This window comes from Melanostigma gelatinosum (assembly GCF_949748355.1).
Source record: "Melanostigma gelatinosum genome assembly, chromosome: 18".
Lineage (NCBI taxonomy): Eukaryota > Metazoa > Chordata > Actinopteri > Perciformes > Zoarcidae > Melanostigma > Melanostigma gelatinosum.
The window spans coordinates 11,796,528-11,817,971 of record NC_136651.1 but is presented as its reverse complement, the minus strand read 5'-3'; the positions used below and the strand labels follow the sequence as shown (position 1 = coordinate 11,817,971).

At 42.3% G+C, this 21,444-nt stretch overlaps 3 protein-coding genes across 3 annotated transcripts; 2 read left to right on the top strand and 1 right to left on the bottom strand.

Moving 5' to 3' along the window:
* The first annotated feature begins 677 nt into the window (after positions 1–677).
* LOC306792635 (annexin A3-like) lies at positions 678–5,004 on the top strand. Its single transcript, XM_079289888.1, has 14 exons — positions 678–831; positions 1,241–1,273; positions 1,494–1,541; positions 1,786–1,873; positions 2,044–2,138; positions 2,235–2,348; positions 2,637–2,727; positions 2,854–2,933; positions 3,248–3,304; positions 3,414–3,507; positions 3,691–3,786; positions 3,874–3,932; positions 4,304–4,426; positions 4,607–5,004. Exons 2-14 carry the CDS (start codon positions 1,262–1,264, stop codon positions 4,661–4,663), a joined length of 1,014 nt encoding a protein of 337 aa, XP_079146014.1. The 5' UTR covers positions 678–831; positions 1,241–1,261; the 3' UTR covers positions 4,664–5,004.
* On the bottom strand, positions 4,998–13,916 carry rcl1 (RNA terminal phosphate cyclase-like 1). Its single transcript, XM_079289887.1, has 9 exons — positions 13,734–13,916; positions 13,185–13,256; positions 12,734–12,909; positions 12,258–12,332; positions 12,021–12,145; positions 11,483–11,608; positions 11,108–11,264; positions 6,342–6,445; positions 4,998–5,227 (listed from the first exon to the last, which is right to left on the bottom strand). The coding sequence occupies exons 1-9, from the start codon at positions 13,861–13,863 to the stop codon at positions 5,074–5,076; spliced, it is 1,119 nt and encodes a 372-aa protein (XP_079146013.1). The 5' UTR covers positions 13,864–13,916; the 3' UTR covers positions 4,998–5,073.
* A 427-nt stretch (positions 13,917–14,343) lies between these two features.
* Positions 14,344–21,017, top strand: ak3 (adenylate kinase 3). The gene is made up of 5 exons (XM_079290030.1): positions 14,344–14,553; positions 16,179–16,298; positions 16,462–16,634; positions 18,928–19,046; positions 19,802–21,017. The coding sequence occupies exons 1-5, from the start codon at positions 14,406–14,408 to the stop codon at positions 19,911–19,913; spliced, it is 672 nt and encodes a 223-aa protein (XP_079146156.1). The 5' UTR covers positions 14,344–14,405; the 3' UTR covers positions 19,914–21,017.
* The last annotated feature ends 427 nt before the right edge of the window (positions 21,018–21,444 follow it).

Genomic DNA, 21,444 nt, shown 5'->3' with positions numbered 1-21,444 from the left:
GTACCCCTCTCCTCACAGTGTGGCACTCTCACTCCTCCTATGTGCATTCATTTGTTTGCACAATGTTTAATCTGGTTAACAATCTTTTGATAACATCATGTCTCCAGTGTAGGATGCTGTGGTGAGCTGACACCACTCTTATCTCGGCTACACACACTTCTATTTTTTTTCCTACCTATGAATTTTGCTTAAGCTAAATAATCCCTCAATTAGTAAATGAATGTGCATGATTACCAAATAGTCTATAATTTGCTATTATTTACATTTAAATACGTTTGAGATGTAAGGGCTGGTTTGATTACGCTGAATAAACTGTAATGACAGGCCTGTAGATCAACATGCAGTTACTGCGGTGATGACGTCAAAGAGATAAGGTCGATTAATAACAAAAAGTCCCCTGTTTGTCTTCCTTCCTCCTTCTCTGTGACTCATGTCCTTGCCGCAGCCCTGAAAGCAAACATGTACCAACTTTGTACCCACAGTAGTTTCTTATGGAGCTTGTTGGATCACTCCTGGAATCGAATGGCTTCTGGAGATAGTCTTCAGCAGATGATGCCACTGTTTCTTTCGTGATTGTTACGCAAAGGAGTCGGGTTACAGAGCGCAGGCACCGTTTCTCAACGACTTCCTGAGTCTGTGAACGATAAATAGCAGGGCAGGATAGTTACAGTGTATCAGTGAGGAGGAGTTTATGAATTATACGACCCCATGATTCAACTGCCTCCGGCTCATACTGGGCGTTGCCTTTTGAACTTATGTAAAAGGTGTGGCGATTTCTGGACACAGTGAAATTCCTCCTCTGACATCAATCCTGTTCCTTTATTACTAAAGGTAAGATGGAGAAATACCCTTTTCTGTGTGGACGCACACGTATTTATTCTCTGTCTGTGTTCCGTGTTTGTTATTTGAATGCGTTGCTCATCGAGCAAATGGTATTTTAGACCGCAGCGGTCGACATCACAATGTTAAGGTTTTCATTTTCTGCAGTTCTTAGTCACGTACACGTGTCCACGCGACTATGAAGGCTTGATCAACGTTAAACTGTCACGTTCACGAATTTAAAAAGGATTCATACTAAGACATTTAGAAGAATAGTTTAGCGGATTTTGTTTACTTTACCCGAAGTGAAAGTCAGGGGATGAAGTGGAAGAGAGTGAATCAGAAGCAGAACTCTAGTGCTGAAAACATATCCCAATACAGCGATAAGATGCTGATACTGTGTGCTTTTTCATCTCCCTAGTTGAAGACTTCCACCACAACAATGTCTGTTTGGGTGAGTAGTTGGATGTAAATTCGATTGTAGGCCTTAAACAGAAAAATGCAAATGTATTCCTCCTGGCCTTTTTGCCAGGTGCATGAATTGCTCGTGTTATTTCTTACTGGTTTGGGATTTGTTTTTCTTTGCAACCAAAAAAAACCTGAATAAAATATTTAAGTATAAAAAACCCGAAAAATGCAGTGGATAATGAAAGCATATTTGTTGACTTGTATAGGATGACTTGGACCTGCTCTTGGACTCCCCCTCCTCACTGACTGTGACAGTAAGTTAAACACACTCTTACCCTTTAGTTCCCAAGATGATGATTGTGATGATCATTATTATTACATGAGATGCAATTGCTTGAATGGATAGTGACAAATCCTTTAGGAAAGCTTAGAATATAAAATATAGAACGGCAAACAATAGATACACCTGTATACAGCGGTGTTTTATTGTTTTACATTCATAGACATGCTTACGTGGTTGTAATGTGTGAGCCTGTGATTGCTTCTGTGTTTCTTCAGTCCAACACAAGAGGAACTGTGAAGGACAAGGCAAACTTCAAAGTGGAAGCAGATGTGTCTGCAATAAGGAAAGCCATCGAGGGCATTGGTAAGTTAATGAGTGACCGTTATCAGTCCTCTACTATATTAGACCAACATGTAAAGCACCTGAATCATATTTTACTAAATGTGCACATCTATCTGCTGGTGGAACACATTTATGTAAATGTTTGTGTGAGGTTGTAAACCCATGAACTCTTTCATGTCTCTTCTCTTCAGGCACGACAGAGAAGACGCTGATTGAGGTGTTGACCCAGAGAAGTAATGCTCAGCGTCAGCTTATTGCTAAGGCCTATGAGAAAGCCACAGGACGGGTATATGAATAGACTTTATAATAATAATAATAATAATTCTTGAGTGTTGTGACACGAGACATAGAAAAATGTGTGGTACAATTCTTCCTCCATCAGAAATTAGTAGCCGACCTGAAGGGCGACACCCAGGGAGACTTTGAGGATGTGCTGGTCGCTTTGGTAACCCCTCCTGCCGTCTACGACTGTCAGGAAGTCATCAAAGCCATCAAGGTGAGACTTTGTCCGATTGACTTCAAGATGACATGAGCCTGCTTCAAAACAGAGCACGTATTGGCCTGCTGCCGCGTCAGTGTTCAAAGAAACAAAACAGAACGGTTTCAAAGGGAGCGAAGACACCAGTACTACAACTTTCATTTGTTTCAACAGACTTAATTTGCTTCTGATTTGTTTGGATTCATAAAATGTTCCTCTGGGGTGTAAGAACCACTGAAATGCAGTTGCATTTTTCTCTATTATGATTCACTTGTGCAGATAACATTTTGTGTGATTCGCATACAGGGAGCAGGGACCACCGAGAGTACGCTGACAGAAATCTTTGCCTCGAGATCCAACAGGCAGATCAAGGCCTTGTCTGAAGCATACCTGGCAGGTTAGTGTCTTCAACTGTAACTTCACAGATCAGACAGCAACTCGGATTATTGTGAAACAGTTGGCAGATGTTCGTGATGTGTCTCGGTTGTTGTGAAATCGTCTGTATTGTGCCGTTTCATTCAAGAAACTGGAAAAGCGATGATTCAGGATCTGCAGTCGGAGGTAGCTGGAGATTATGGCAAAGCTCTGCTCATCTTGGCTGAGGTACCGTACGTTAAAACAGTGAACGCATTCTCAATGAATCAGACCTAAAGCTTTCAATTCATTCTAGCTGGACAGGCGTGAACATTTCTATCCTATCTCAAAAAAATATAATCGAAAAAAAGTCTGAATTGTAGAGAAAAATCAAATGTATTTTCTACAAGAACTGTAAATCTTTGAACAGTTTGTCGTCTCAAAGTGTGACAAATATATTAAAAATGCTCCTCAAAAAAGGATCATTATTCAAATGACCAATGCCAAATGTAACAGATTACTTCTACGTATTACAAACTATGTTCTTCCGGTCGTCCTCACAGGGGAAGAGAGATGAGAGCACCAATGTGGACACTGCCAAAGCCAAAGCAGATGCTAAGGTATATTTAATAGTTGTAAATAAATTAGGCATGATGCACTTTGTCTTAACCAGCGACCGTTATAGTCTGAAGCTGTATGTATTTTCATACTCCCTCTTATTCCACCCAGGCCATGTACAACGCCGGGGAGAAGAAGTGGGGAACCGACGAGGGGAAGTTTATTGACATCTTGTGCCACAGGAGTATTCCCCAGCTTCGACAGAGTGGGTTCACCTCTCACATGTTTGTTCTGTGGATGCTAATGCAATAAAACAGACAAGTCTGCAGCCATGCTAGCGGCTCTGTGAGGTTGCACAATGGTGGTTTGATAAAATATAAAATAAATCTATGTTAGCCTACATCTGATCTTCAACAGTTACATTGAAATCTGTGTTGTGTTTCGGCAGCTCTGGTGGAGTACAAGACTATTAGTAAGAAGACTCTGCAGGAGAGCATTGAGGGCGAGATGTCTGGGAACCTGGAGGAGCTACTGGTGGCTGTTGGTGAGAATAATGCATCATATTGTCTGCTTATTTCTGACCCTCACATTGAATCGCAGTCAATTTAAAATGTAACTTATTTTTTTCTAGTGAAGTGTGTGAAGAGCGTTCCCTTATACCTGGCTGAGAGGCTTTTCAAGAGCATGAAGGTAAACCGTCCAATAATACGTCCATCTGTATCATAAGGGCCCTTTAAACCCCAGAGCAGTGGCTCCCAAAACAAAACCCACATTCTTTGGTTGCATCCTGATCTTTTTAGCCACAGCATACATTTGTATTTGTCTCCATTGGTGTGGAAAGGAATGTTAAGCCAGTGTTTTATTGCGGCCTCTTTCACTAAACGTGCACCGCTGGTTGAACAGAGTCGACAGACTCTAAAGCAGACGGCCAAAAACATGCGACACCACAGACATAGAAGCAGCAGTTACTGCAGGATAATGTATATAAACACATGAGTGTTTCATTTACCAAAGTCCAATTTGTGCCTTTGCTTTTCCCCCCAAATCTTCCTTTTGTCCAGGGTGCGGGGACCACAGAGTCCACTCTGACCAGGATAATAGTCGGTCGCTCAGAGATAGACCTGCTGGACATCAGAGCGGAGTATAAGAAGCTGTTTGGCGGCTCCCTCTACTCCCAGTTAGAGGTCAGTGCACACGCCCACAGAGATGAAATTACACATGCACCGCGACCGAAATGTGCAACTAAGTTTAAACGTTACGGTATCTCGTTTTGAGATGCTGGACAATGCTTTTGTTGGATTGTTATCAGAAGATACATGTTCTTAACCTTCCTGTATTTTCCCCCTGTCTTTATGTTTGCGTAGTCTGAAGTATCGAGCAGTTATGGAAACACCCTCAAGAATCTATGCGGCCAAGACTAACTGCTACCAACTCCAGTGATGAGAAACATGTGGCGTGAAGTGCAGACGGGAAGAACCGCAGCAAAAGGAGGATAGCAGCATACCGATACTTTTGACCTGAATTCAGCTGGAACTAACCATCGAGAAACGCTTTTGAATGTGGAATTCCAGCAATGTTCAGCCAGACAGTGCAGTGCGATGATTAACACAGATTTAATAAGTGCAGACATGAATGCTGTTGAATGTCTTTTTGAATTTATAAATTAGTTTGTATTCTATGTGACTGATTCCCGTCAACTCCACATTTCATGCATATTGTAACACAAATAACGTCATAACTTTCACATTAAAAAAAATAAAAATACTGTGTTCTACTATTTGATGTTAGTGAAACAAGAGCTACAAGACATGTTTATATAAAAATACTTGTTTTATTTCAGGGTTTTGTTTATGTTGCTATAACCGACTCCTACACAGGTCATCAGGACCTTGTCCCCGCCTTTCCTTTCGTCTTCTGAAGGCTTCTGAAGCTCGATCTTGAACATGATCTGGAAGAAATCTCTAACGTGTCTGAGGAACTCGATCCTGGAGAGACAGTGGGGGGGCGAGAGGGGGAAGAAAGTCAAAACTGGGAGATAAAATTTCAGTTTCATTTTCATGGAGGAGAGGCGTTGAGATATCGTCCAACTGTCAATATTACACAACTGTGTACACAACAGTGTACTGGGTCTACTCCGTGCTGTGGGCTTCATATGACGTAGGTGAATGTCAAAGGGCAGCAGTCGTTATCTCTCACGGACATGGACGTCTAAAGTGTAACAGATTAATCGGAACAAAAACAATGCAAACCTGATTTCATTGGTCTTCAGAAAAATCAGCGTTAGCCGAGTAATGAGGAGTGCATTGTGATGGCACTGCCAATCTTCAATTATCATAGTACTGTACTTGAGACAGACACAGCACCGGTACCATGATAACTGAAAATGGACAGTTCATTGTTCTCTCCACATTCCTGAGGATTAAGGTGTCTGAAATCAACTTTTTATTCAGCTGCTATATAAATAATAAATATATAAATTCATCACACATTCAACAAGCACACACACTGATGAACTGATGAACCCTGTGAATGCACAGCTGGCCAAGTCCCATGATAATGCAAGCATGCAAAAGCAATGTGCGAAAAAAAGAATGATCCGAAGTCCATTCATTTAACTGAGGCTGTTATTTTTCCGCCTGTTGCATATTTAAAAAATAAAATTAAAAAATCCTCCATTTCTTTCTTTATCACGAACAAATTCTGGTGCATGAACTTGCATTTGCTCCCTCTGTTCTCTTACCTTTGTACAAACAGACTTTCTGAGTCATCTTGTGTATGTAAACTGCAGAGCCCAGTGTGTGTTTGCAGCAAGAAACAACAACTTTTGGGAGCATGGGTCATTCAGTTTAGGTGCAAGTTCGTTCAAACTTCCAGCACACCCAGGTATTTTTCAGGGAAAATCCGTAAAAGCAAACAATGAGGCAATGAAAGGGTGTGTTTATCGTTTGTCCAGCATTTCATGCTCTACAGCGGGATGAGAACTTTGGAATACTGTCACTTGCCAAGATTGGACAAGTAGAAGAATAACAAAGTGCATCTGTGTAGTAACTTATAAATAAGCCGAGGCTGTGCGTCTATTATTGAGTGATGGGGACTTACGTGTACGGGGAGAGGGGTCCGAGCACAACCTTAGAGACGTCCTGTTGGCCAAGGGTCATCAGGAGCAGCGCCAGGCTTTGATTGGATGAATCCACGCAGCCACCCTAAATACAGAGAGAGAGAGGGGGGGGGATGCGTTTCAGCAACAAAAACACAGAATGACGTCATGGAGGCGGAGATGTTTAAAAAATGTTTTAAAAAAAAGGACACGGCAACCCCTGCACAGGTCCAACACTGATAGCCATCTACACTTGCATAACATAGTTAGAGGTGTTTGTAGGCCAGATGTTTTTCAGGTTTTTCTATCTTAAAAACAAAAAACAAATGTACTTAATGACAGTGAACTGGACATATTAATTGTAATCTCTCTACAAAATGTTTCTCTCTTCTTTTTCTTTAATAATGCTGCATTGTCCTGCCCCCTCTGTCCTTCTAGTCTGTTGACTTCTTCGACATCGGAGACACAGGATCCACTCTCTGTATCCAAGTGATCACATGTCGTCGTGATTACTTGATAGCAGCTGTGTGAAGAGGACTACGAGAGACCAGACACACCCAGGAGCATTCTGTGATGCTGTCAGCTTATAGTCAGCTAAACAAAATCAGTTTCTTGTAGTGTGCATTCATTCTAAGTACGCATGTGGCCCAGTATTATGGCATCGTGACAGCATGATTCAATTAGATAATCATATCACCGAAGGCATGGCGAAACTATGGTGACATTGTTGTCATCATCTTTACTGCCAACGAGGCAGAGATGCAACCGTACGAAGACCTACACCTCCCTCACAAAGTATTTCCACCATTTTACTCCACAAACAAGCCTTGAAAGTACGATGATAGGTTTTCCCATAATCTTCCAACTTCTAACATATTTCTACGTCCCAGACATTTTATCAATCACAATTTTCCTCCAGTAAAAACTCAACGGTGTTCATTAAGCACAAGAGACATTATCAAATATACGGTGTGGAAAATGTTAGAGAAGTGTCACTGTCGTTGGATAAAACCACTAAAGTGGAGAACACATCTAGTTGACTATTGTAAAAGTGCCTGATCAGCCTTTATGTGCTGTTGTTCTGGGCTACAGAAGTTCAAACTTAGATTTTCCCTGAAAAGTTTCTGGTTTCCCAGTTTTTGCTCAGCATATCTCTTTCAATAAGCAGACTTTTTTTCAGTAAAAAAAGAAAAAAAGAAAAGAGAAATAAAATATCTGAACATAATCTCTGACAGCTAGATTCAGGCCCTATATGCACAGTTGAAATCTCCCAAGAGGCCACGAGGCCCTCACGGAACCTGAATCCTTCGAGCAACTGGCAACCCCCTTTCAAACAAACAGGAAAAACGAGGGTCCCGACAAATTTAAAGAATTATTAAAATCATGTAATAAACTTAACCTGTAAAATACAATAATATCAAACTGAGTCAACAGGGTGAAATAAAAAATAATGAGGGAGATACCAATGTTTTTAGTCATATTTGAAACCGTTCTCACATTCGTAGAAAAACAACATCCTGAGAAATAATGAGAACAATAAACTATACGATATAAATATACTTGGATTACATGAGAAAACTCTCAACAAGCATACACACAGAGCCACGTTGGTCAACTCTTAAAGATCATTCGATATCAAAAACTCAACAAAATTGGAACCACTTACATGAGCTCCTGTCCTGTGTTGATGTTTCTTCCAAAAACAAAATGTCCATCATGTAGCTTTGGTTTACTACAAGAAGGCGCTACTGATTAACCATTAAACAAACAAGACGCACGGTGCAGAGCGCACATGCCCTTTAATGGGAGTCCAGCTAATTTCCTTTCTGGGTTTTTCCAAAAATTAACTATTTCAGCACAAGAGTCCCATTTTTACTCTGGTGTCATCCTGTCTCAGCTCGAGCAATCACGCTGTTAAAATCAGCAGTTATTCAAATGCTGTTCAGTCTCTGAAGTGGTGAACAAGCCTGTTCTATCAGCAGCTGTTTTTCAGCCCACCGACCTCTGCGGCTGCTAAAGAGAACCGTTAGCTCCGCGCTCTGAGGAGCCTGTTTCAGGGTTAATCTGCCCTGACCAGCTAACTGGACCCACGTGGCTCCTATGAGAGGAAGACACATGAGGAGGCAAACTGCAGTCACACAATCTCTGGATCTAATTGTACAAATTCTGATGAGGTGGCTTCTTTTTCCTGACTATGTGAAATTATTTTAGCCTGTACATGTTTTTACTCGCGGCCAAGTTAGTTCGTTAACAGCTACTACTTATTACGCTATACTTATTCTGAGGCCTCAAACATAACCGGAAATGCACAGACATACCTGACTTAAATTCATAATGGCATTTTACTCAACTTTCATGCTACTTTTTATTTTATAATAAAAATGTTCACGTGTGGGTGATCGTCAACTGGCAGCTGGCCTCTTCTGGCTGAGCAAAACATTGTGAAAATGTGGCATGAAACATAAGTGTCATTGGGAACAATAGAGCAGACGTTGCAAGTCCTGACAGGATGAGGAACCTCTTCTAAGTCCAGACCAACTTTTCCAACATAGAGACATATCTATGATGGCTTTATTAAACAGGCGTAAGCGTGACCAAAACATTGGATTTGAATTGAAATGCTATTTTGTTTTTTTTATTCTTCTGCCCATAAACTGTCTCTCAGTTGAACTCCAGACCGGGGTCATTACCGGAGAATGCGGGCAAACAAAGGCAGCGAGTGTCCATAGTGCATGCTCGGACTCGAATGAGTCCCGACTGTCTGCGCCAGGTATTCCCCAAGAATTTAGATTTGTCCAGCTGCTGTGTGCAGGGCAGTGAAGACCCGACAGCATCCTCCAGTGATAATGGCGATGTTCCGACAAAAAGTTTACACGAGTGAGTTAAACTTAAGCAAAGAATCATAATAGTGAAATCTTTATGGTGGACAATCCTGAAGTACAAGAGGCAACAGATAACGTTTCACTGTGAAATCTATTTACATCCCTTTAAAAGCATAATAAATGAGCATTGGATGTAATCTGTATATCTGACTTGTCGGAGAGGAGTACGGACAGGTAACCATTATGCCGGCTTCAACTACGCAAATAAAACAGGACAGGCGAAATGGCAGTTGCTTTGTAGATCAGTTCGGTGAAGAAAGAGCTGGCAGTTGCCTGAAACACCATGTACAATAATGTAGCAACGCCTTATGTTTGCAACTGAAGCCGTTCGTGGGGCCTAAGACTGCGATTGCGTCGGTCTTAAAGGGATAGTTGGTCTGTTTTGAAGTGAGGTTGTATGAGTAACTTATCCATAGTTCATTACCTACAGTAGAGGACGGTCTGCATGCCCCCAGATTGGAGAGGGCAGCTGCAAAACTTATTTCATCCACCGGAAAAAAATATTTAGCCGTTTAAGTGCACGCTGTATTGATTTCACGGTCCACAGTAGTGCTACTTCAAAAAACAAACAAAACTATCCCTTTAACCTAGGGCTGGGCGATATGGCCTAAAAAAAAAATCTCCGATTTTTTTTACAAAAAATCCGATTCACGATTTAAATCGATTTTTTTCCCCCAAAATTTTTTGCAGATGACAGAAGCTGTTGAAAACAATTTTTTCTTTTATTTTGTGATGATTTTCCCAAGTAGGTTGATAAAAATAAAGTGCAAACAAAACCTGAACATTGTAGAAAGGTGCCTGTAGTATACAAAAAGTATTTGGTCACTCTTTTGTTTGCCTGAATCATTTAAATATAAAATTAAATTAAACATAACATTAAATGGCATTAAATAGTAGCCTTCCATTGTAAACAACTGTGCAAATGTAACTTTTTACAGTAAGCTTTTCTAACTGAATACACTGATACAAACACAGCATGAAATAAAATGTATATGACCCTTTAACATTCACATTTTCAAAAGTGCAACATCTGATCTAACATCAACATAACATATTTTGCACAGTAAATAAGTGCATGTAAACAAAATCAAGTGCATTCACAACATAACCAACAGTATTAAACAGTAGTGCATGTTTTTTCTAAATATTTTTTGCCAGGAAGACAAGCCTGTCTACTACCTCTGGCTTCAGGCATGCACGGTGGCATGTAACAATGCCCCCCCCCACACACTGAAAAGCCTCTCAGAGGGGGCACTTGTAGCTGGCACAGAGAGGTATTTCTTTGCTAAAGTACTTAGCCTTGGAAAGTTAAGTTGGTGACGCTTCCACCAGTCAAGTGGATCGGTGTCTGGGTCAACCTGCTGGACCACAGGTCAGTTGTTGCGGAGTAGAATGACATCCCCTCCAGCTCCGCAGAGATCCTTTGGCGTGTACTATTGTACAGCCGAGGCAAGGCAACGTCAGAAAAATGTTTACGGCTTGGTAGCACGTACCTGGGGTCCAAAGCTTTGAGACGGTGAATAAACCCCGGCTTTTCCACGGTGTATATGGGCACCATATCTTTTGCGATATACATCGCGACTGCATCCGTGATGGCTTTCCACCGGGCACTCTTCTTCTCATGCGGAGTACAGTTGGCTGGCGGCCAGCAGTGAAGCTGCTGGCCGCCATTGTTTTAGTTTGTAAACAATGCGCGCGCACTCTACTACGGGAAAAAGGGGTGGGGGCGATTTTCTCGATTTTCAATAAAACACATCGCCTTAAAGCACACATTCGAATTAATCGATTAAATCGATTTATCGCCCAGCCCTACTTTAACCCCCCAAACGCACGAAGCATGATGAGTGTGTGTGGAAAGTACTGTGTGGCTTTTTTTCGGTACTTACCCGATGCACCTCCTCCAGAAGCAGTTTGGCACAGTCCTTGCCGAGGTCCTCTGGTAGCGTGGGGTCTCCCTGCCCCTGCGGCATCGACGACATCTCAGCACTGAGGAAGGAGCCATTCAGCGTCTCCGCTACCAGGGTCAGACCGAAACCTGGAGACCTGCAGTCACCCAACAAGAGTTACGCTGTGTCCGTCTCTGAATATGCTGGGTTAATTGACACATTGATAATAAATGCACAAAGAGTGTGGTACCAGTGTGGTTTGTCAGTATGAATTTTACACAATGATTGTCTGAATAAAGTGAGTACAGCTTCTAAACAGCGAGCAGAATTTATTTTTTGGCCCTTTTTGTTTTACATCAACGTGGAGATACTCACTTGCCGGAGTTTGCTCCTTTCATGTGGTCGGTGTAGATGTAGATGTCTGGGATGAACTGGTTGAGGACGCTCCTGGCTGAGTCCACTATCCTGTTGGCCATCTGAGGAGAAACTCGAACTGAATAGCTGGGTTCAGAACGTCAAGGACCTTTGAAAACTCTTACGACATAGTGAGTTCAACCTAAAGCTGACAGGAGCACGAACCTGAGAAACAACAAAGTTTAGTTTCTGACATTCATGAAGTGAGAGATACCAGAGAGATATGTCAACTAGTCAAATGCCACTTATTCAGCAACTCAAAAGTGAGGATTTGCTTTGAGAATATCTTTATCAAAACATCTGAAGCTATCACATTTGGCTTAAGGATATTACGAGTGTGAAAATTGTCATTTTTCACAATTTCCTTGTTTCTAAAACAACATGAATAATCAGAAGATTAGACAACAAAATACAACGGGACTAAAAAGGCTTGTTTGCGTCACATCAATTACGTTTACAGGTGAAAAAAAGGCCATGACAGTGACCCTGCGAAGGATACGCCACTCCTCTGATCCTCTTAATCTTTCCTGGGTCGGTCAGCTGCACCGGCCTGATGGTCCTGCTGACGGGACATGAGAACATTACCTCTCCTCCCCCACCAGGCGCCATACCCCTCTTCACCACCTGAGGGAGCAGCAACAGAAGGAGAGTGAGACACGAGACGGATCGACTGAAGTTGCGTTTAAATGTATAACATGACACCGTGCTTATCAACAGACCACCATTGTGTCCTCACCTTGAGCTCAAAGCCCTCTCCATCAATGCCAAACTTCTTCATCAGAGGGAGGGCTGTGGACTTCAGCATGTCGACCTGCAGGAGACAGAGCGTTAATATCCTTGAAACACGCGTCTACGTCTTCACCGGTACATCGTAGAGATGCACCGTTTCCCATCACAGCAGCAATCATTTTTTCCGTGCCATCACCTCTCTCCAGAATCCCCAAAGCTTCTTCTTTCTGCCGTCTGTTTTGTTGACTTCATACACTTTCAAATAATGCATTGCATGAAAGGATGTGTGCTCTAGGGGGCAGTGTTCATTTGGGAGAGACCCATAAATTGTTCAAAGAAGTCGACAGGTTTCTTTGCAGAAGCATGCTTCAGCCCCACCCGGTGCTCATGCACTATTTGAGTCAAAATCAAATCAGAAGGTGCAAAATGAAACAGTAAAAATGAAGTCAGAAGGTAATGAGTTGCATGCATGCGTGTCCTCACCGTCGGGTCCGTGGGGTCGTTGGTGACGCCCCTCAGCGTGGCCTTCAGGGGGGTCTTCATGAATGGAGCCAGCATGAGCAGGGCCTCAAGGTAGTAGCCAACGGCGCGCTGCATGTTGCAGTCGTGTTCTACGGCGCCGCCTAACAACAAGCCGGGCTGGTAGAATAGCACAGTACCTAGTGAGGACGGACACACAGGGCCAGAGAGTGAGTCCATAACGCAGGGGGTGGTACCTTACAGTCTTGTGGTAATGAAGCTGAACATTACTACACCTAACGCCTCATGCAAAGAGTAAAGATGAGATGTAAAATCACTATGAGAGAACAAAAATACTGGAAACAATATAGAACTTCTGCTGAAATTCTGTTCATTTGTCTGCTGGTGTTGATCAATCCTGAAATCTCAACAATCTTCTGGCAGTAAACAGTATTGTCCTCATGATAAGGATCACCTGTTTGATTAATCTCTATTTTGGAGCCATTGGTCACTTTGTCTAGCAGTCTTACGAAGCTGGCCTCAAAATCTGGAAAAGACAAGCAGAAAGGTATGGAGTTAGTCAAACCAAACGTCTTCCAACAGCTGGATCTGAGGATTAAAGGCATGTTTTCTTCAATTAAAGCAAAGTCTAACACAACTTTGAAATATCAACAAGTTAGTTCGAACAAACGAATGCGTTATTTTTATACTTTTGCATACAGTATTAAAAACATATGGATGTAAACATGTGGGTACTTCTGAGGATCCTCACTCACACATGCTAAAATGAGTCTCTTAATAATGAGAAACACAGCTCTGCACGCACGTGCTCAATGCTCTTAGCGAGCAAAACAACGACATAACTTTGTACAGTGAGGTAAGATATGATTTATCTCACATTTACACTACTGTCCATTCGTTTCCCCACTTATGACGCCCAGTAATAAAACACACTCCCAACTGCGTAACAGCTAGCTCGTTAGCTGCCGAGCTAACTGCGACGCCACATGAAGATGCAACTCACCTCGGAGCCCCGGGTTGTCATCTTTAGACCGTATGTTTTTGATTTTAACATGCTTCCCGCTGAGTGTGGCTAAAACTAGCCGTTGTCTGAAGAAATTGCAGCCATCGTATGCGAGCCCCTGGCTTGCCATGTTATTGTTTCTGCCTGGCGTAAGTGGAAATCCACGTGTGTTTGTGCAGGAAGAAGTTGGTGGGAGGCGAGTATACGGAAGCGCAGGAGGGACAAAAACGCGGTTATTAAAGGTTCATCGCTGCTTTGGCCACTAGATGGCGCCAGTTAACCATTCATACAAAACACGGTGGGAGCCGCGTGACGATAGCTTTACGTCTTAAAGGCACAAGACGTGATAAAAATGTAAACAAATGGGTTACCACCATAATTTGCAAGGACTATCTCGAACATCTTTTTTTTAAATACAGACTGTATGCAAAACTGATTGTTTTCTGAACTATTGAAGTGTTATTCTGATCAGTAACGTCTCCAAACAGGCATTTAATCTCTTTAAAATGTCCTCTCTTTTGTTTAGAGGCTGAATAGAAAGTCGCGCCCACTTTCGGTTGCGCACTCGGGAAAAGTCGTCTCCGTTCCAGTCTCTGCAGACCATCCAGAGAGGTTTCATGGGAAGGATAAGGCTGTTCTCCATTCTCAGTTTGAACAAATACTCGTCCAGAGATGGTTCTTCAACGGATTTTTCGCGCTGTCATCATGGGACCTCCGGGGTCGGGGAAGGGAACCGTGTCTGCTCGCATAGCCAAAACTTTTGGACTGAAACACATTTCTAGTGGGGACATTTTGAGATCCAACATTGAAGCCCAAACCGGTAAGATAGTGTCCTATCTCAAACATATACCAGTGCCGATGTGATTTTAAACACAATGCTGCAACTTCAGATTAACAAAAATGCATTTCAGAAATGTTAATCAACGTCATTGTCTTCTGGATACACTGTACAATTTACACAATTTATGAGCATGCTCAAAACAAAACACATGCAGATTATAACACAAACAAGACATACATGTAACTTAGTGTGCAAGATAAACGAACTGACGTTTATTCCCCAGTCTGCTGTGAGAAGAGCACTGATCATTTTCCAGTTAGATTTTTTGTCTTGCTGTGACTTTGAATCGGAGTATCTGTATCCTCGTTATCCGAGGTCGAACTGACTTGCAGGGTGTTGTTTCATGTGTATACTGGAAACACTTCACCTGGTCGACACTGCTCCTCAATATCACCTTGGATGAAGATACAGAGAGGCGTAGAGATAAGGAAGGTTGCACCTTTGCACCTTGAGAGGAGGGATTTACAGATGAAGAGGTTTGGTTTTACAGCTGAGGATCGAAGCAGCAAGCCCAGGTTAAAGTGGGGTTTGGAGTCCCTGCTTTTCTTCCCTCATCACGTCCTGTTATTCTGTCCTGCACATGCAGGCATTTGCAAGCTCCTCCGTTGGTATCGTATCAGCCGAGCAGCTCCACTGGTGCAGTTGGCAGTCAAAGCAGTTCTCCTTATTGACTTCCCCCGCTCAAATCTTTCAAAACAGTCCTTGGAACTGAACCAGTGATCTTCCACTTCCCGAGGGCGCCTGACTAACCTTCCTCACAACATTAGAAATGTCTGTTCGGGTGTGTGCACTGCAAAGGACCACTGTCACAATGTTATCAGTAGCACAGTCCTCCTTACTTTGCCAGCATTTGCCTTGATGACCTGGTAGCCGTGCAACAATGCCTTTGCTTTCTAAACACCGAGTATACAGGCCCAGAGCATACCGGTGGGCCATCTTCATTTATCACAGTTGCTGGACACACAAAGGAAACAGCAACACATTCAGTCGTCTGTGTTTGTCACATACACAACTCAGAATAAGTCATTACTGTCACTGTTTGTTAAATTCTAGTTATTTGCTGCATTTGTGGTGTGTTTTCCCCTTTGCTCTTTATTATGGTTACATCACAGCAGTGTATCAGCACATTCTGGTCATTTCTTCAGCTGGACTTATCCCTTAATCTCTATTATCCTGTTAACATTTCCATTAAGTAGCAGAAAAAATGTTTGCTTGTGCAGCTTGATTGCATTACGATTATAGTTAGATATTCAAACCCAAGATGCCCAAACTGTTTTGTGCACCATTTTATACATATTTCTGTCATCCAGCATGACATATTATATGTTTGTCATTTTTTTCCCGATGTAAACTACAGTTCTGTGGCGTTAAACTGAGGGGCCCACTGCAAACACTGCCAGGGTTGAAGCAGCTAAGTTCATACCAACCTTTTTATTTTCTGGAGGAATTTAATTTCAGTAAATGCTTTCGGCAAGAGGTAGAGTTATTATTCAATACTGTGGTGTAAGTATAGCATTGCTGTGAGAAAAAAGACAAAGAGTTATGTAATGGACAGCATCTCCTCTCTCTATCTCTGGTTTCCTGTGTGTGTGTGTGTGTGTCAGAGCTCGGTCTGTTGATGAAGTCCTGTATTGATCAGGGTCAGCTGGTACCCGATGACGTCATGTCTCGTCTCATCCTGAGTGACCTGAGAGCGATGGACCAGAGCAGCTGGCTGATTGACGGTAGGCTCGCTCATATCTGCTGGGAAACGATTGATAATACAACTGTGTTATTGTATTGTTCGTCATAGATCTTTCATTGATCTTTTAAAGTCCAATTTTCGGTGTAGTTATCCATCACATCCTTCTAACCTTTGCCTTGCTTCGCCGTGTCCATCTCTGCCAGGTTTCCCTCGCACAGTATCCCAGTCGGAAGCTCTGGACGACGCCTACAGTGTGGACACAGTCATCAACCTCAACGTACCTTTCCAGACCATCAAACAGAGGCTCTCCTCCCGCTGGACTCACCTTCTCAGCGGCAGAGTCTACAACGTAGATTTCAACCCCCCTAAAGTCCCTGTAAATACATCTTCTCACCTTTTACTTCTTTAACTATCCTAATGTCAGTACAGAAGCTGCACAGTCAGTAGCAATGCTGTTGGATCTCAGCGTTCTGACTGTTCTGTGAAGATGTCTCTCAGGCAAAACAATGTTATTGAAGTTATTCTGATCACCATCATTTTTGTACATGTTTCATCCAGTTTCCATGACTACAAACAGAGCTCTCGGATGTAGCCAATTACTTTATGCAAACTACGGTATCTGACATTACCAAGTTCTTTTTTTAATTTTTTACAGACTTTGTCCTTTTACATATTGTTTTCACAGCTTCCCAGCATTCATTTTTACATAACGTGGTTGATAAAGTACCTGTTTCTGTGTAACGGCTGGATGATTCACAGCCGACGTGCTTGTGGTCACGTGTTCTCGCTGTGGCAGTGATCTTGCAGCACGTTCCTGCTAGATTTCCTGCACAGTCTGGAGGAGTTACGCATTCACAGTTAATCATTGGCTTCAGTCTACTCCTCGCAGTCCTGTTTGAGAGAGAACAAGGCGACCGAAGCAGACGTAAAAAGAAGTGGAATGAAGGTCAAGGGTTTAAAGAATACCAGTATTTCTTCTGGGTCTTTAAGCAGCTTTCACCTGTCCTTAAAACACACTTAGAGGTAATTTCATCAGGTACGTCTTGTTCCAGAGATGTGACTTAAGCTCTCAGAAAAACTTAAATAGTTTGACGCATGAATACACCTTGAAGTGCTCCTCGGGGCCTGAGCGTGCTCTCTGAGTAAACAGAAGAACAGAGGACACTGTCTCTGCATGTTTCATAACGTCATATCATATAAGATCTGCTGAAATATACACGAGGGTAGACTGATACTATGACGGGATGCAGATATTGTTGGGATATTTGCACACTTTCCTTCTAGTCTTATACCCTTATATAAATGATATAGAAGACAGAAATCCACTTTGCTGTGAGCTAAGAGTGATTTAGATAATGATGGGTTGATTCCATTGATCTGCTTCGGGTTCAGGGTCCTGGTTCTGTGCACGCTGGCTCACTGTCATGACTCACTGGGACACTTGAATTGAGCAGAGCCGTCGTTAATGTAGTGTGCGACGCCTGTGCTTTCCCTGCTATGACAAGGGAAGATGTCTGCTGTGTTGGGAACGTAAAGGAGCGTGTTTGGGTTATCAGCATTTATGAAACTGAATTCTTGACATCAATAGAATTATTAATGTAAGTAACAATTATTAATGATTATTAATAACAACGGGGCACCACCCTGCGAACAGGGACCAATAACCAAACGATAAAACTAAGTCTCATAATTAGTAGTCACTCATAATGTCAATAGTCTGCGTATGACTATACATTCAGTGACAGTGACGGTTTTAAGTTCGAGCACAGGCTACTACATACAGTCTTATCAAATACATATGCACAAGTAATCACAGACGACTGCTCCTTAAAGTATAACAGAGTTTATTAAATCAAAATAATAAATGATCAGATCAATTAATATTGCAACCAACAAACACTATCATACAATTGTATATGCCTAATACCTAAAGAAAAGAATAAAATGGGTGAGGGTGTATATCAGTGTCAGTATCAGCATATGAGTCGAGTGACTCGGGTGACTTCAGGAACCATAGTTTTTTTGGGGGGGGGAAATTCACCCTAGTGTGAAATTCCTTCCGAGGAGGTTTGCGCTCATCAAACTACAAATCAGGATGAAACCTTTGCTTGAAAAAGTGAAGGCCTGATTCTCTTTGTCCACAGCACATGTTGAAGCCATATGGTCAGACCCCAACAGCTGTGGAACAGGCCCGTGGCTTTGGTCAGCATGTGGCCATGGAAGATATGGTGTGGTCACGTGTCCTGCTACCGTTTCTGTTTGAGATCATTATCTCATGACCATCTGCTATTCTGGCCTATGTTTGTCACCATGTATTCCATGGAAACATAGAGAAGACATCTCACACAGGGTTGAAACGTCGTTAACACAGCAACCCGATACATGTCTTTTTACATGATTCAGCTCTGCTATTATCAGCCTTGTGTCTCCTTTTGGTCGACTGGTTTGAAAGCAAAGACAACATGTATGTGCCTTGAGCGGTGTTTACATTCTCGTCCCTGGGCTGTGTCTGTGTTTGGGCTGGAGGAATCAAACGCTGGTGGACGAGTACAGAGTACGAGTTACGGTGCCTCGAGCATTTCTTAAGCAACTCTGGCTCAGCAGGTTTCTCACATTCTTTCTGTCAATTAAACATGTATGTTATATATTTCCTCTTGTGTTTTCTTCAGGGTTTCGATGATGTGACGGGGGAGCCTCTGGCCCAGAGGGACGATGACACACCAGAGACGGTCACGCGGAGACTGAAGGCCTATCAAACCCAGACCGAGCCTGTCCTAGAGTACTACAGGTACAGACAAATCAAAATATACCGCCGCCTACTTTTGTCTGTGTTGATTACATTCAGACATTGCTTGTGACGGTAACCTATTTTGCAGCCCTAGACACGGAACTTAAAGAGGAGAAATGAGCAGATTTTTGACTGTATTACAGCGTAATATCTCACTGAAGTGTACTCCTCTTAATGCCTGAAGTAAAAGTCAAGCAAATGCCACTAAACCTTGTCCTCCCTACACAGTCCTCAGTTACTTGCATGAAGGAATAATTGCTGAAGAAGCAGGTTCCAAGAGGACAAGCCAATCAGCGCAAACACCCGTTTTCGTCCAATTAAATTAATATACAAACATTGATTTTAATATATTTTTCTATCATTAAGGTTTACCAGAATCAATAACCCAAGCAGCACTATCATTTCAATTTTTGGACTAATTAGGCAGGAAAACATATTACTCCGTGTTCCCTCAAACCACAGGGATGTGCTTAGCTTGTGTCCCACTTATTTTTACCACAACGTCTGTGAGGCCGTTCATCATTCGAAGAAGTATACGGGCAAGTAGCCCACAGACTGGGAATAGAAATGAATGTTCACTCGACGGGAGGGAAAAACTACTTTGATTGCCGTTTATTTGCTGAACAAAATATCTGAAGGGTCGTGTTCACAGTTCTCTGCACATTATAAACCATTAATAGATCACTTTTCTAGTTGCTGTGTGATATTGGAATAGGAGTTCACAGAGTAAAATCTCATTTTCTTTGCCCTTCCAGGAGTAAAGGCGTACTAGAGATCTTCTCCGGGACAGAAACCAACAAGATCTGGCCGCAGGTCGAGGCTTTCCTCCACAGAAAACTCTCCCCCGTCAAACAGAAGGCTGCATAGAAAGCCTGAACAGACTGGGGGCGAGAAGGGTTCACGTTTGCTGGCAGACACCACTCCGTCCAATCGGCTGCCACTTTCTGTGAAACAAGAGGGAGAGCCATCGGTGTAATAATATATTCAGAATGTTCAGAAGGAGGGCCAAGCTCATGTCAGGAAGTGAAAGTAAGATTGGGAAACTCTCAGAAGGTGTGCAAGCGATCATTTAAATGTGAATTGTTCATTTAAAATATGGTCTCTTTATTAATCAATGTGCCTTAAAGCCAGGAGACTTCACTGAATCAACTATCAAGGTGTTTAACAGTCGAATATCAAGGTGTATTTCACAAGAAATGTTTGATTTTTAGGTTTAGTAATCGCAACAATGATTTATTTTCCCAGTTGATGGCAATGATAGAACGGGCCCAAGCAATTCGACATTTTCAGCTGAATAAGAGACGTTCCTGCTTTTGCCCTGAGGAATCCTCTGTAAGCGATATTAAATGGGCTTTTTGCCCCAGCATCACAAATGTGTGCATAACGTGGGACCGTTTCTTGTGCAGTGTGTAATTACTAAAGGGAATCGAGTCGTGTTATACAACTGATGTAGGTTTCCTTTTTGCACTCGAGGGCTTTCTGCTGCCTTTGAAAGGTAACAGGTAGCTCAGTCAATGTAGTTTGTAGATACCTTTCATGAATATGGACCACAGATTGAATAATGTCTAAACCACACTCATTATATTGAATATGTTTTAATCAAACCATCGTTGTGCAACAGTTTCTTTCAACCACCTTAAGTCTTAATTGCGTTGCCTCTGAAATACACTGTTTCCATTTCAACCAGGCGCTCCTTGCTCTGACAGTCTATAAACGTAGACTGATATTTTCCATTTAATGTGACTTGACAACTGAAAACTTGTTTTTTAAAAATGTATTCACTAAAAACATTTAAAGCACAGTTTGCAGAGGGCTTTCTTATTGTTCGACGATATCACAGCAAACAAAGTTGATCTGCAGTTCTGTGTCTTTGCACTCGAGTCTTAAGAATGTGTCACCGTCATTTGAAGCCGCAGAAATGCTTACTTGCCTTTTTAAATGTACTGTAGAATGTTTCCCGAATTGTACATTACACTGAATTGTCTATCTTAAACACTTGAATACAACATTTAAAAGCACAACTGTGTCATGAGTATTTATTATAAGTTACTTCCTGTTCTCTCCAGGTGGCCATGGTGGAAGTGCAGCTGGACAACAGCTATCCTTACCCACCGGCTCTCCTGATTGCCTTCAGTGCCTGCACCACTGTGCTCGTGGCCGTCCACCTGTTCGCTCTGATGGTCAGCACCTGCATTTTGCCCAACATAGAGGCTGTCAGCAATGTCCACAACCTCAACTCCGTGCATGAGTCTCCACACGAGCGAATGCACCGACACATTGAACTAGCGTGGGCTTTTTCTACAGTTATTGGTACGTGTTTGATCGACTAAACTCACAAATCTGCCATCAATGCATGGCTCAACATTTGGAAAGTCTTATTTACAATAGTTGCTTGATT